At 30.6% G+C, this 12,703-nt stretch overlaps 2 protein-coding genes across 2 annotated transcripts; both read left to right on the forward strand.

The window, feature by feature from the left end:
* The first annotated feature begins 4,176 nt into the window (after window positions 1-4,176).
* On the forward strand, window positions 4,177-4,686 carry LOC135928669 (uncharacterized). Its single transcript, XM_065465127.1, has one exon. The coding sequence runs from the start codon at window positions 4,177-4,179 to the stop codon at window positions 4,684-4,686; it is 510 nt and encodes a 169-aa protein (XP_065321199.1).
* A 1,436-nt stretch (window positions 4,687-6,122) lies between these two features.
* Window positions 6,123-6,764, forward strand: LOC135928678 (uncharacterized). Its single transcript, XM_065465136.1, has 2 exons — window positions 6,123-6,334; window positions 6,470-6,764. The coding sequence occupies exons 1-2, from the start codon at window positions 6,123-6,125 to the stop codon at window positions 6,762-6,764; spliced, it is 507 nt and encodes a 168-aa protein (XP_065321208.1).
* The last annotated feature ends 5,939 nt before the right edge of the window (window positions 6,765-12,703 follow it).

Consider the following 12,703-nt stretch of genomic DNA (forward strand, 5'->3'; position numbering starts at 1 on the left):
AAGAATTATATTATAAAATTTTGAAGAAATATAAGTTGAATAGATATAAGGAATTATATTAGTAGAAAGAAATTAAATTTAAATATATTAGAAGATTTTTAAGTAATATACTTTAAAAAATATATAAAGATATATTAGAAAATTTTGAAGAAATATAATTTAAATAGAAATATAAAGAATTATTTTAGAAATTGAAGAAATATAATTTAAACAAAGATTTAAATTAGAAGATTTAGAAGAAATTTAATTTAAACAAAGATATAAAGAAACATAAAAGATGTTGTATACGTTAATAGTAATTTAGTTATTATGCATTGTTATAAATATACGAGAAGTTAGAGTATGATAGTAAAATTATTAATAAATCCCAAATAAAATGCGGGGAGTGCAGAGATAATAGATATAAAAGATATCATTCAAAAGAAGAAGGACAGAGGTTTAACATGAGGTAAAATACATTACATTAAAAATGAGGAAAATTTTTGTTAATAAATTAATTAATGTTAAAAAAATTAAGAGGGATATTAACTTTATTAGGATTAAATGTTATTACAATAAGATTTAAAATTAGGTGGAAGAAAGAATGAGAATCAAAATGATAGATTTTGATAGAATTTTCACAATTAAAGGAATAATAATTCTCTCTCCCAAAATCCTACCTTCAGCCTCATCGTGGCGGGGGAGTGGCAACGTCTTTTGGCGGCTAATGGAGGTCTAAAAGGTTCCGTGTGATCTCGGTCTAGAATGGGATCACCGTCTCCTCGACGAGGTGTAAAAACCACTTAAAGAGGTTGATGTCAGGAACAGGGTTGCTAGGTCAAATTTTTCAAATTGCGGGAGAAATATAAAAATTGCTGTATAAATATAAAAATTGCTAAAAAAAAATTCCTTGCGGGCCGAAGGCCCGCAGCCTTTCGACCAGATTTTGAATTGACTTAATTATCCACCTATTATTTTTTATTTAGTTTATATAAATACAACGTCGGTAACTATTTTTCAAAATAAAATAACATCTTGATTTATTAAAATATATTAATTTATAAAAAAAACCAACGATCTTTTTTAAATATAACAGAATGTAAACAAGATAAAATTTTATAAAAAAAAACGATTTTAATTTTACAATTAAAAATATATTTTATGCCAATGTCCCGCAAAACAACCGCAATTGATAATCTACCGTAAGTGTGTGTATAACATTATAGGGATATGCGATTAATTATCACGTTTAAATACATAATAAGGTACTCCAAAAATAAGAAATAATACAGATGAAACTACATTTGCGGCAATTGTAATCACATCTTGTAGTAAAACATTCACAAAGATACTTATCATCACAATGTTGGTAGAATCTTTTCCTCATAATATTTAACGACTCTAATATAAATAAAACTATACTTGTAGAACAAATATGGGTAAGGCTATCATCAATGTTTTAGGACCTAAATCCAGGAGGTCAATTCTTGACGATTTGAAAAATAGGTATACATATGCAATTCTAACAGATGCATCTAATAAGGGAAATATTAAAATATTTCCCTTGATCCTCCTCTATTGTATCAAAATTAAGGTTTCAATAAAACTATTAATAGCAGATTCGAGATTATCAATAAATTGCATGTCAGCTTTCTGATCTGATAATGCCTCAGTGAATTTGGTAAAAACAGAGTGTATTTACAGAATTGAGTCAGGTCAATGTTGGTTGCGATATGTTCCCAATACCTGCTATCGGAATTTTAAAATTTTATAAACCTTTAAAAAAATATTTCTTAAATAAAGATTATAAAAGCTGTCCTAATATTTTGAAAATTTTTTTCAATAATGAATGGCAGAGGTATATTTAGGAATGATTTCACATGTAGGAAATCTACTACATGCTGTTATTGTGTAGTTGCAATCAGAAGAATCTTAACAAAGATTCACAAAATTATGCTGCAGATGTGTTCACTTTTACAGTTAAAAATTGATAATAAATTTTATGGCGCCATTGCTAAAACATAATTATATTTTATTTGAGATTTAAATAATAAAACTAAATGTTTACCGTCGTTATTGAGATATTTATAAAACTGGCATGACATATTATATATCTGTTTAACCATTAACTCGGCCTCTAATGTTGTTAAAGCAATCCGATTTCTCTCCTTTTTCCAGGCAGTCCTCATCAGGCTAAAAATGCGCTCGGATGAGGCATTAGAATGAGGTAAGGAGAAGACATACTCGCATATTTTTTCCAAACATGGGGATTTATCGTTTATACGAAAAAATTCTACCCATTTCTCCACTGCTTTCAGACTATCTAACTTTAAGTATTTTGGCGAATCATAAAAAATGAGAGAATTACAATCTCCTCAAATAAGAAATCAATGTCTTTCGATATTTATAATATATTTATTAATTATAAAAACCATCAATTGATTGTTTCTGTTCCAAGGTCATAATATTTATACATTTGTAAATAGAGTTATTAAAATCAAATTTTGATTGTAAATATTCTAAAATTGTCTTAATAAAAATATCTGCTTCATTTAAAAATGTATTAATTAGAGTATTATTTGAAAATTTAATATAATATTTTTAGCAATAGCGCCATAAAATTTATTATCAATTTTTAACTGTAGAGATGAACAGAGCTGTAGCATGATTTATAAATAATATTCTGATTGCAACTGAATATTAACTGCATGAAGTAGATTTCCTACATGGAAACGAATCCCAAATATGCTTCTGCCATTTCATACTCGAAAAATTTCTCAAAATTTTAGGACAGCTTTTAAAATCTTTATTTAAGAAAAGTATTTTTTTTAAGGGTTTATAAAATTTTAAAATTCTATCGATGGCAGGTATTAATGACAACCACCTGATAGGTATATATCGCAACAACTCACACCATTCCAAGTCAGACCACTTCACCAACTCTTTTAATTCATTAACTCTTTTAGTTGATGACTAAATTCGTTAAAACATTTCATCACAATTATTTCGACATCCACAGATAGTACATTTATTGCCTTCTTGCAAGAATCATGTAGTATATGGCATATACAGCCAATTGATATTATCTCATTATTGTGCTGCCTCAATTCGGTAACTTTGGTTTTTGCCAAAATTTACAGAGGCATTATCAGCGCAGAAAGCTGACATGCAAATCATTGATAACCCTGAATAAGCTATATTTACCATTATGTTGTTAGCTATATCGTTGAATTTTTCACTATCCGAGGAAAAAATTTTTAACAGTTTTATGGAAATATTTTTATTCTTGTTAAAATAGCGAAGGATCAAGGGAAATGTTTTGATATTTCCCTTATTAGATGCATCTGTTAGAATTTAATATGGATGCCCATCTTTCAAATCGTCTAGAATTGACCTCTAGGATTGAGGTACTAAAACAATTGTGATAGCCTTGCTCATTTTTGTTCTGCCACAAGTAAGTTTTGCACTTATATTGGAGTCGTTAAATATCATGAGAAAAAGATTCGACCCACATTGTGATGATATAGCTCTGTGAATGTTGAACTACATGATAGATGTATACGATTTCCGCAAATGTATTTGCATCTGTATTATTTATTATTTGAGAATATTTTTGTATTGCAGTCGATGTTGATATACTCTCCTGTACTGACTTATATGAATGATGTTGATTTATTATTGGATAAAAATAAAACAGGATAGAACATGTTTTTCGAATAAATATTTAAAAATATAAAAATCATCAATTAATGTCTTTAAAAATTATTATTTATATATTAAAAATGTTAAAATTCAAAAAAAAAAAATTGCGGGAGAAATTAAAAAATTGCGGTAGATTTTTGCGGGAGATTCCCAATTGCGGTTTTACGGGAGAGAGATGTCTGCGTGTAAACCAAAAAATTACGGGAGTCTCCCACTGCTGGGGGGAGACATGGCAACCCTGGTCAGGAAGGGCATCCGATTGTAAAAACTTTGCTTACAAAATTTCCCTATGGTTATAACAAAGCATGGTCGGGGTACAGCCCAAAGTACCCCGTGGGCCTCCTCATCCGCCTACGACAAAAAGAAGGATGAGAAACTAGTGGAATCACGATTCATAAAAATGAAACTTATGACGGAGATAAACGACCTGATAATAAGTGGAGAAACCAGTCTACGGAGGATCGAGTTAGGGTCGCGACATGGAATGTTGGGAGTATGACGGAAAGAGCAAGAGAAGTAGTCGATGTACTGCATAGAAGGCATATACATGTGTGCTGCATACAGGACACTAGATGGAAAGGAAATGGGACAAGAATGATTTGCAAAACTAGTGAAAAGTATAAATTCTTTTGGCAAGGAAGTAATGATGGTAAAACTGGAGTTGGGGTATTGGTTGCGGAGAAATTGGTAGACAAAGTAGTCGAAGTGAGAAGGCTAGATAACCAGCTAATAGTTATCAAGATGATTTTTGGTAGAAAGCTATATAATATTATCTCGGCATATGTTCCTCAGGTTGGAAGAAGTGAAGAAGTGAAAGATATATTTTGGGACAGTCTATTGGGGGTGACATCGAGACTGGCAAATGAAGAGGGGATTATCCTGGCTGGTGATCTGAATGGACATGTGGGAGCGAGTAGTGAGGGTTATGAAGGAGTACATGGAGGGTTCAGTTATGGCATGAGAAATTTGGAAGGAGAGAGGATTTTAGTGATGCTATGGATATGATTGTCTGTAATACAATGTTTAAGGAAGAATCCGAGAAGCTGGTGACTTATAAGTCGGGTAGTACCAAAAGTGCAGTGGATTACTTGTTATTAAGGAGATGTGACCGATGTATAGTAAAAAATGTGAAAGTGATACCGGGAGAGGAATGTATAAATCAGTATCGATTAATTATAGGAGATCTCACTCTTAAAAGTGCTAGGATCACTAAAAGAAAGTTTGTGCCAAGGCTGAAGTTTTGGAAATTGAGGGAGGAGAATGTTAGACATCAATTCAGTATGACATTGGAGATTAGGGAGGCGGAGGTGGCACAAGCATCTGGGGTAAATGAAAGTGGGAAGCCATGAAGAAAACCTGGGTGATGACAACCGAGGACGTATGTGGATGGACAAAAGAGCCGCCTAGACATAAGGAGAGTTGGTGGTAGAACCAAGAGGTAGTGAAGGCTGTGGATGAGAAACGAGGTGCTTCAAAGAATGGTATAACAGCAAAAAAATATTGATAACGATATTTACAAGATGGCTAAAAGAAATTAATAGCGAAGGCGCAAAAAGAAAAAAGACAGGAGTTTGCTAAAGAAATGAAATGCGCCGAAGGAATGGGAAATGTGGTCCGAATTGCAAAGCAGATAGCAGAGGCAGGATGTGGTAAGTGTTAAATGTTTGAAAAATATGGAAGGAAAAATGGTGATTGATAGTAGTGGTATTAAGAACACCTGGAAGTTTACATGAAAGGACTTTTGATTGAAGAAAATGAATGGGATAATGATGTTATATGTGCAAAGGTAGAAGGTCCAGGGTGTAAATTTGGCAAGGACGATATAAAGAGAGCAGTGAAAAAGATGAAAAAGGGAAGGCATCGGGTTTAACGATGATGGTATCAGAGATGTTTAAAGGTTCTGATGATTTAGGGATTGAATGGTTAATGAATTTAGCCAATAGAAGGAACTATTCCCGAGGACTGGCGAAGAAGTATAATTATCCCATTATACAAGGGGAAAGGTGATCCTTTAGATTGCGGGTCTTAGAGAGCTATTAAACTCTTGGAACATGCAATGAAAGTATTTGAGAGAGTTTTAGAGAAGCGGATAAGGGAACAAATTAAAAGTGATGAAATGCAGTTTGGTTTTATATCGGGAAAAGGCACGACAGATGCAATTTTTGTGGTGAGACAAATGCAGGAGAAATATCTTGCGAAGGAAAAGAAACTCTATTATGCGTTTGTTGATTTGGAGAAAGCAATTGATAGGGTGCCGCGTGAGGTTACTAGATTAGCCTTGAGAAAATCAGGTGTGGAGGTGGTTGGTTATCGCAGTGATGGCAATATATGTTGGAGCACAAACAGCAGTATGGACGGATTATGGTGATAGTGACAGCTTTGAGGTGAAGGTAGGACTTCATCAAGGATCCGTGCTGAGTCCATTATTATTTATATTAGTAATGGATGTGGTGGCTAAAGAAATGCGTGAAGGACTTCCCTGGGAGCTAATATATGCAGATGACCTTGTACTAATGGCAAACAGTGAGGAAGAATTGAGGGATAAAATTAGTAAATGGAAGATGACTATGGAAGCAAAAGGCCTGAAAATGAATGCATCAAAGACAAAGGTGATGATTGGTGGGGAAAATCTAAAAATGGAGGAATCCGATAAGTAACCTTGTGATGTATGTGGTAAAGGAGTTGCTAGAAATTCTATCCAATGCACCCGATGCCAGAAATGGGTACATAATAAATGTAGCGGGAAAAAGGGAAGTTTGATGTTAGAAAGAACGACCTTTATTTGTAGAGCATGCATTAAAGGGATACATAATAATGATAACCTAGAAAATGGTGGTCTGGATATTGGCAATGGGTTAACCCTAGAAAAAGTGGATAAATTTTGTTATTTAGGTGATATGCTAAACGCAGATGGTGGTGTAGATTCTGCCGTTGTTGCAAGGATCAGACAAGCTTGGATGAAGTTCAGAGAGATGTCGTCTATTCTTACAAATAAAAAGTTAAAGGGGAAAGTTTACGTAATATGTGTAAGGAGTTGTTTAGCTTATGGCGGCGAAATATGGGCAATCACGAAGCCAAATTAAAAAGAACAGAGATAAGGATGATTAGATAGATGTGTGGGGTATCTCTGAGAGAGAGAAAAAATAGCGAGGAATTGCGAGCAAGATTGGGTATAGAAATGATTGGAATGGTAATGTGACGAAATAGACTAAGATGGTTTGGGGATGTGTAACGTATGACAAAAGATGACTGGGTAAAGAGATGCACAATGATGGAAGTAGGAGGATCAAGACCTAGAGGAAGACCCAAGATGACGTGGACAAATGTGATAGCGGCGGATATGAGAAGCATGAATCTTACAAATATTGATGCATTACCGTCAAAAATGGAAAAGAAAAATTAGAAGGAAAACTGGCCTACCCGGGTAAACCTAGAAATCGCCATAAAACGGAGAAGAAGAAGAAGAAGAAAAAGAAGGAATAATGATTCTAAATTGAGAATTCGTATAAAGGTTATTATAAAGGAAGAATACACATGGAAAGAGAAATCTATATCACCGGGATATTTGTAGAAAACTAGGGGGAAGATAATTATGTAATATAGATAGGGATAAAGGTAAAAGTATTAATATGTAAATAAAGTAAAGAAAAGAGGATAATAGGGTTTGGAAATATATTAGAAAGGATTTACATGCTTGGGAATTAATATCGTGGAACAGTTATTTTGAAAGCTTTTGGAGTAATTATTAAGGTTGGTAGGGAGAATTATGGGGGCATAGAAGGATCAAGAAGTGGTAGGGACAAGCATGAGGAGCAGTGAAGAAGAAAATAATAAGAAAGGAAAAAGTTAATTAAGCAGTTAAACCTGAAGAATTATAAAAAATTTAATTAATTTATATTCAAATTCGATCCGGTATTTTGTGAATTTAAATTTTAGTAGAGTCATACAAAATATGAAATTGAATTATTTGTTTTAGGAGAATTTGGCAGAATAGAATAATTGAATTAAGCGTTGGATTAATAATATAATTAGGTGAATAATTCAAAGAAGTATTCAACTCGAAGGTTTCAAATTGAATAATAAAATAAAGTAGTAAGTGACAAGGAAGAGAGGTACAATAGGAATATTCACAGAAGAGCGACTCGAATATCGAAATTATTTAAATTGGAAAAGAGGGAAAGAAAGTAAGAGATGGAGAGAGAAAACAAATAAGGGAAAGAAGAGGAGAGTAAAGGAGGAATGATCAATGGAATAGGAAGGGATAAAAGGTGAACTGAAGAGTAGAAAAGGGGATGAATAGTGCAGAAATAAAGGTTGGTAACAAAGGAATGATAAAATTACACATAACACGAAGGGTTGAAATAGAAGTTGTGAAATGAAAAAGAAAAATACGATTTTTAGTTATTTTTAAATATTCTTTGTTCTTCGTATTAGTTAGAATTATTTATAATTTGAGTCATATTTCTACTGCATTATATTTTATATAATTCATTCTCAACAGAGAATAGTAATAATTGTATTATTTAATTAGGAATTTTAACTTATATTTTCACTATCTAGTTATTAATTATCAGTAATTACATCTTCATCTTTATTATAAATTATATTAAATGAATTAAAATAAGTTAATACTATGTAATAACCTATACCTGATCCTGAATTGGGAGTACTAAAATTGTGTTAAAACGGCGTAAATTAAGTATACATTATTGTAATACAAACACACATAAACAAATTTTACATTATTGCCACAATTATCATCGTACATGGGAATATATAAGAAATAATAGAAATAAGAAAACATTAATAAAACTTATATGGTTTTGTAACTTTAATTGCACTTAAATAGGACATAGAAATAATTATAACAGTAATCACACATGATAGAACATATATATATTATTTTAACAACAACACACTTAAGCAAGATAGATAATTGTAACATGAATTACATATAGACATAATGGTACACGTTTATAAAATTAATCACACACAAAAAAGAAATGTTTGAGAACGTAAAGGAAGAGAGAAATAGAATAGATGGCCGGAGGATTAATGGATTTGGTAGTCGAAATTGTATGAAGGATCAAAAGAATCGTAGCATTGGTGTACGAGTACATCATATGCAGAAAGTATAGGAAAACTTGGATTTAGGTAGTAGGGAATTCAATACTGAGGAGTAGAAAGAGAGATGAGGGGGACTGATGAAATTAACACAAAGATTTCACAAGTTAGAGATCAGTAGACGATGGGGTAACGAGGGGAACAATGACATAGAAGGTAAAAGATCACGAGGTTAGGAGGAAATCCAGATAGAGAGGGTGGGGGGGGGAGTCATATATGGAAATAAGTGAGGTGACGATTAGAAAAAAAGAAAAACAAAAGGACAATGAAAAAAGAAATAAAAGACACATTCATTCACTGATTATTAGTTTTTGTTTTAACTTCCCTATTTAGTTTTAGCAAATGGAAAGCAAATCTTTGACCAAAAAGAACAGATTGGGTCTAAAAATAAACTTTAATAAAACTTTTATTCTTCCTTCCCCAAATGCAACTCAAAATTTAAATTTTACAATTGGAGGAAATGCAATTAAGATTGTAGATAAAATAAAATATTTAGGAGTTATGCTTGACAATAAAGGATGCTGTAAAGAAGAATTGAAAATTAGAATACAAAAAGCGAGAGGGGCGTTTTATAAATATATGAAAATGGAAAACGAAAGAGATTTCTGTACACACCAGATTAAGATTTTCAATTCTACTATAATTCCTATATTATTATTTGGTGGAGATTTATGGGAAATTAATAAAACAGAAAATAGAAGATTACAATCATTCATAAATAACTGCCTCCGTACTTTAAATGGTATCTTCTACCCAAAAGTAATATCTAATAATAATTTATGGAGAATATCAAAACACACTCCAATTCATATTACATTAAAGAAACGTGGCATTCAATTCCTAGCTCACATCATAAGGAACTCAGACCATAATCTAGTTCATGACGCCATTGCATGGCTCTACACTTATAAAAGGAAAGAATATACAAAATATAAATCTTTATGGTATTATAAAACCATAAAAGATATTATGGAACTAAACTTAAACATGAAACAATTTATCAAGTTAAACAACTGCAAAAATTCCATAAAGAAGCTCTTCAGATTTAAAGACAAATATTTTAAATAAAAAACATCTGGGCTTGTTTTTATAATGTTAATTATTCTCAACTAGTATTTTCCAAACCTTTTCAGAACTTCAGGACAAACCGAAATGGAATTGGTATGCTCTTTAAATTTTTTTTTTTAGTATAAATTCACAGCTTTAATTATAAAAAATTAAATCTAAAATCAGCCACAACCCATTTTTAAAGTAATTAACTTATACTGCAGTTATTGGGCATAGGCTCTTTTTTTTGCCCCGCTCTTTTTCTTAAAGCCTATAAACGTCTGTAACATTTTTCGAAATGTTGCGCGTACAAGTACGTGCGGCTTGCCCACAAACGTGTAGAGGGCTCCTCATATTTTTTTTAAACTTTAAACCCAATTAACTTATGTTCCAATTAGATGGAAATGAGGAATACCTAGCGTAGCTCTGTTGTTTATTCAACGTCAGAGGGCATATGAGCTATATATCACGGATCACGGAATTTGATTATATATATATATACTTTTTCTTAAAATTGTTTTTTTAATAAAAATTTGAATAATTATTTAGAGTTCATTGTATAATAAAGTTTTAATTTAAATTTGAATAATGAGAATCAGACGATATTTATTATGCAATTTATAATTTTTGTATTCCAACGATGGTTATTATGCAATTTATAAATTTTGTATAAATGGACAATTTTTTTGTAATTTTTAAGTTTTAATTTTTTAAAGGATTAAATAAAGAAACTTAGAATAGTATAATTGCTTGAATTACACATTTTGATCCTTCCTTTTTGATTTATTTTAATAATAAATTTAAATTTAGCAAATCTATATGATTACCTCAGCCTCCAATACTACAACATTGAAAAAATACCATCATATTGACAATTTGTTGTTCTTGTTTACAATTTTTATAATATATCTTCCCCTGAATTATATTATTCCATCTCAACTTTATTTCACAAGAAAACAATAATAAAAATTAAGTTTCTATTATTTTCAATAGATGGTTATATTGGCTATAATTTAACTTATTTTATAAATGATTTTTTTATGTAAATAAAATGGTATATTTATAAAATTTGTCATACAAAAAAGTCATTCTTGACAAAAATTAGATATGGAATAATCAAATTTACAGGCGTTTATATATAAAGAATAAAATAAAAATGATTATATAAAAATAATATACGATTTTACGAATTTAGAGATAATTTATATAATATATTTATTTTAACAAATAAACTTTTTTTTGAACTATCTTTAGAATATTTTAGTAAAGATGACTTAAGTTTAATTAAAATTTTAGGACAAGAAAAACATAATAGAGCAAAAAGTTTTCCTAACAGAAATTAAGCTATCGCAACCTTAAATTATTTGATTGCATAAATGTACTAACGAATCAGCGGGAAAACGGTATGGTGATGGTAGACCAAGGTCGTAATATAAAAAATGTTGATTCTGTTGAAACACTAGTAACTGGTATTGAGCCAAGAAGACCGACCTGACACCCACAAAACAATTCATCAATTATTTCGAACTGGTATTTGTAACCGTCAGTGTATCGGAGTATCCACAAAGATGAAATGATTAATAAGGAAACAAGTCCATGACCTAACCGATGCAGATAAGATTGCCGGTCTGGTATGTATATGAAGATACTCTCAGAAGTTAGTTCATTTCATATGGTTTACATCACGAATGAAAAGCTGTTTATAGTAACTCCAACGGTAAATCTGCAATGAGAGGGTGGACGTTACAGTTTCAATGAGAAAAAATAAGTTACAGCTAATCGATTGCTAGTACAACATTTAACTTAGATTAATTTCAAATGTTGTGTTTACATGTTATTGACGGATTGTGAAATTTAATAAAAAATAAATTTTTACATGTTGGAAAGTTCGAATTTTGTTTGTCTAACTTTGAATATGCATAACTTTATTCTCTGTTTATAGAATTTGATCAAATAACCTTGATAATTGATTCCTCTCTCAATCTATAAAATTATATTTAGAATTCACAGATTTATTGCAACAAAAAGGGTGTCATTTCAAGTGGAATCACTGTGTATCTATATATATTATAAATAAATCTTATTTTTTTTACCTTAATTATAAAAACAATATTTTACAAATCGGAAAACTTCCAACATCTTGAAGCATTTCAAAAAGTTAATAACATTAACAAAAAGGAATAAATCTCAATACACAAATTTGCAATCAAAATATAATTTTACAAATTTCTACATCCCAAATCACCTCTCATTAAAATATAGGTATATTCATATCTCATAAAATAAGACATATTTCTAATTCACACGTCATCATATAAAATGAGAATTTTATAATTTACCAGTCATCCTTTGCGGCTATCTGCAAATTAACCTTCAAACTTGAAATTTTATTGAATAAATTAAACATAATAATTTCTTCGCTTTATATATTTCAGAAGCCTGGTCTTGATCAAAGTCCGGCAATAAACCTGGGCTGGACCAAGCCTATTTTTCTTTACACAGGCCGGGCTGATTTTAAAAAAAGAAATTCAAATTATCTCAGATCAGTTGGAAAATCATATGTGCATTTACTACTCATTGACTACTCATAATTTTCCATTTCTATTGAAACAATTTAAACAACCAAAATTTTTCAAAATACAAATATTTTAAAAATCAAATAATCTTTTAATTTTTATTAATTCATTAAAATCAATATGTATATATAAACATAAAAAAAGAATAAAATATATTAATTAATTCATGAATAAAATAAATTTATAAATAACATTGATCTTATCTTTTGCATGGAGAAAATATATTCTTTGAATTTATGAATATTGTAAACAGTTCTTTTAGATATTAAATCTTT

The sequence above is a fragment of the Gordionus sp. m RMFG-2023 genome, chromosome 1 (genome assembly GCF_954871325.1).
Source record: "Gordionus sp. m RMFG-2023 chromosome 1, tfGorSpeb1-WG-v2, whole genome shotgun sequence".
In the NCBI taxonomy this organism is placed as follows: domain Eukaryota; kingdom Metazoa; phylum Nematomorpha; class Gordioida; order Chordodea; family Parachordodidae; genus Gordionus; species Gordionus sp. m RMFG-2023.

Excerpts from the sequence above, each read along its gene's own strand:
- LOC135928678 (XM_065465136.1), top strand. The coding sequence starts at position 6,123 with ATGGATGTGGTGGCTAAAGAAATGCGTGAAGGACTTCCCTGGGAGCTA. Across the intron at positions 6,335-6,469 it reads AAAATGGAGGAATCCGATAA|AGCATGCATTAAAGGGATAC; the intron begins GTAACCTTGTGA and ends CTTTATTTGTAG.
- LOC135928669 (XM_065465127.1), top strand. The coding sequence starts at position 4,177 with ATGACGGAAAGAGCAAGAGAAGTAGTCGATGTACTGCATAGAAGGCAT.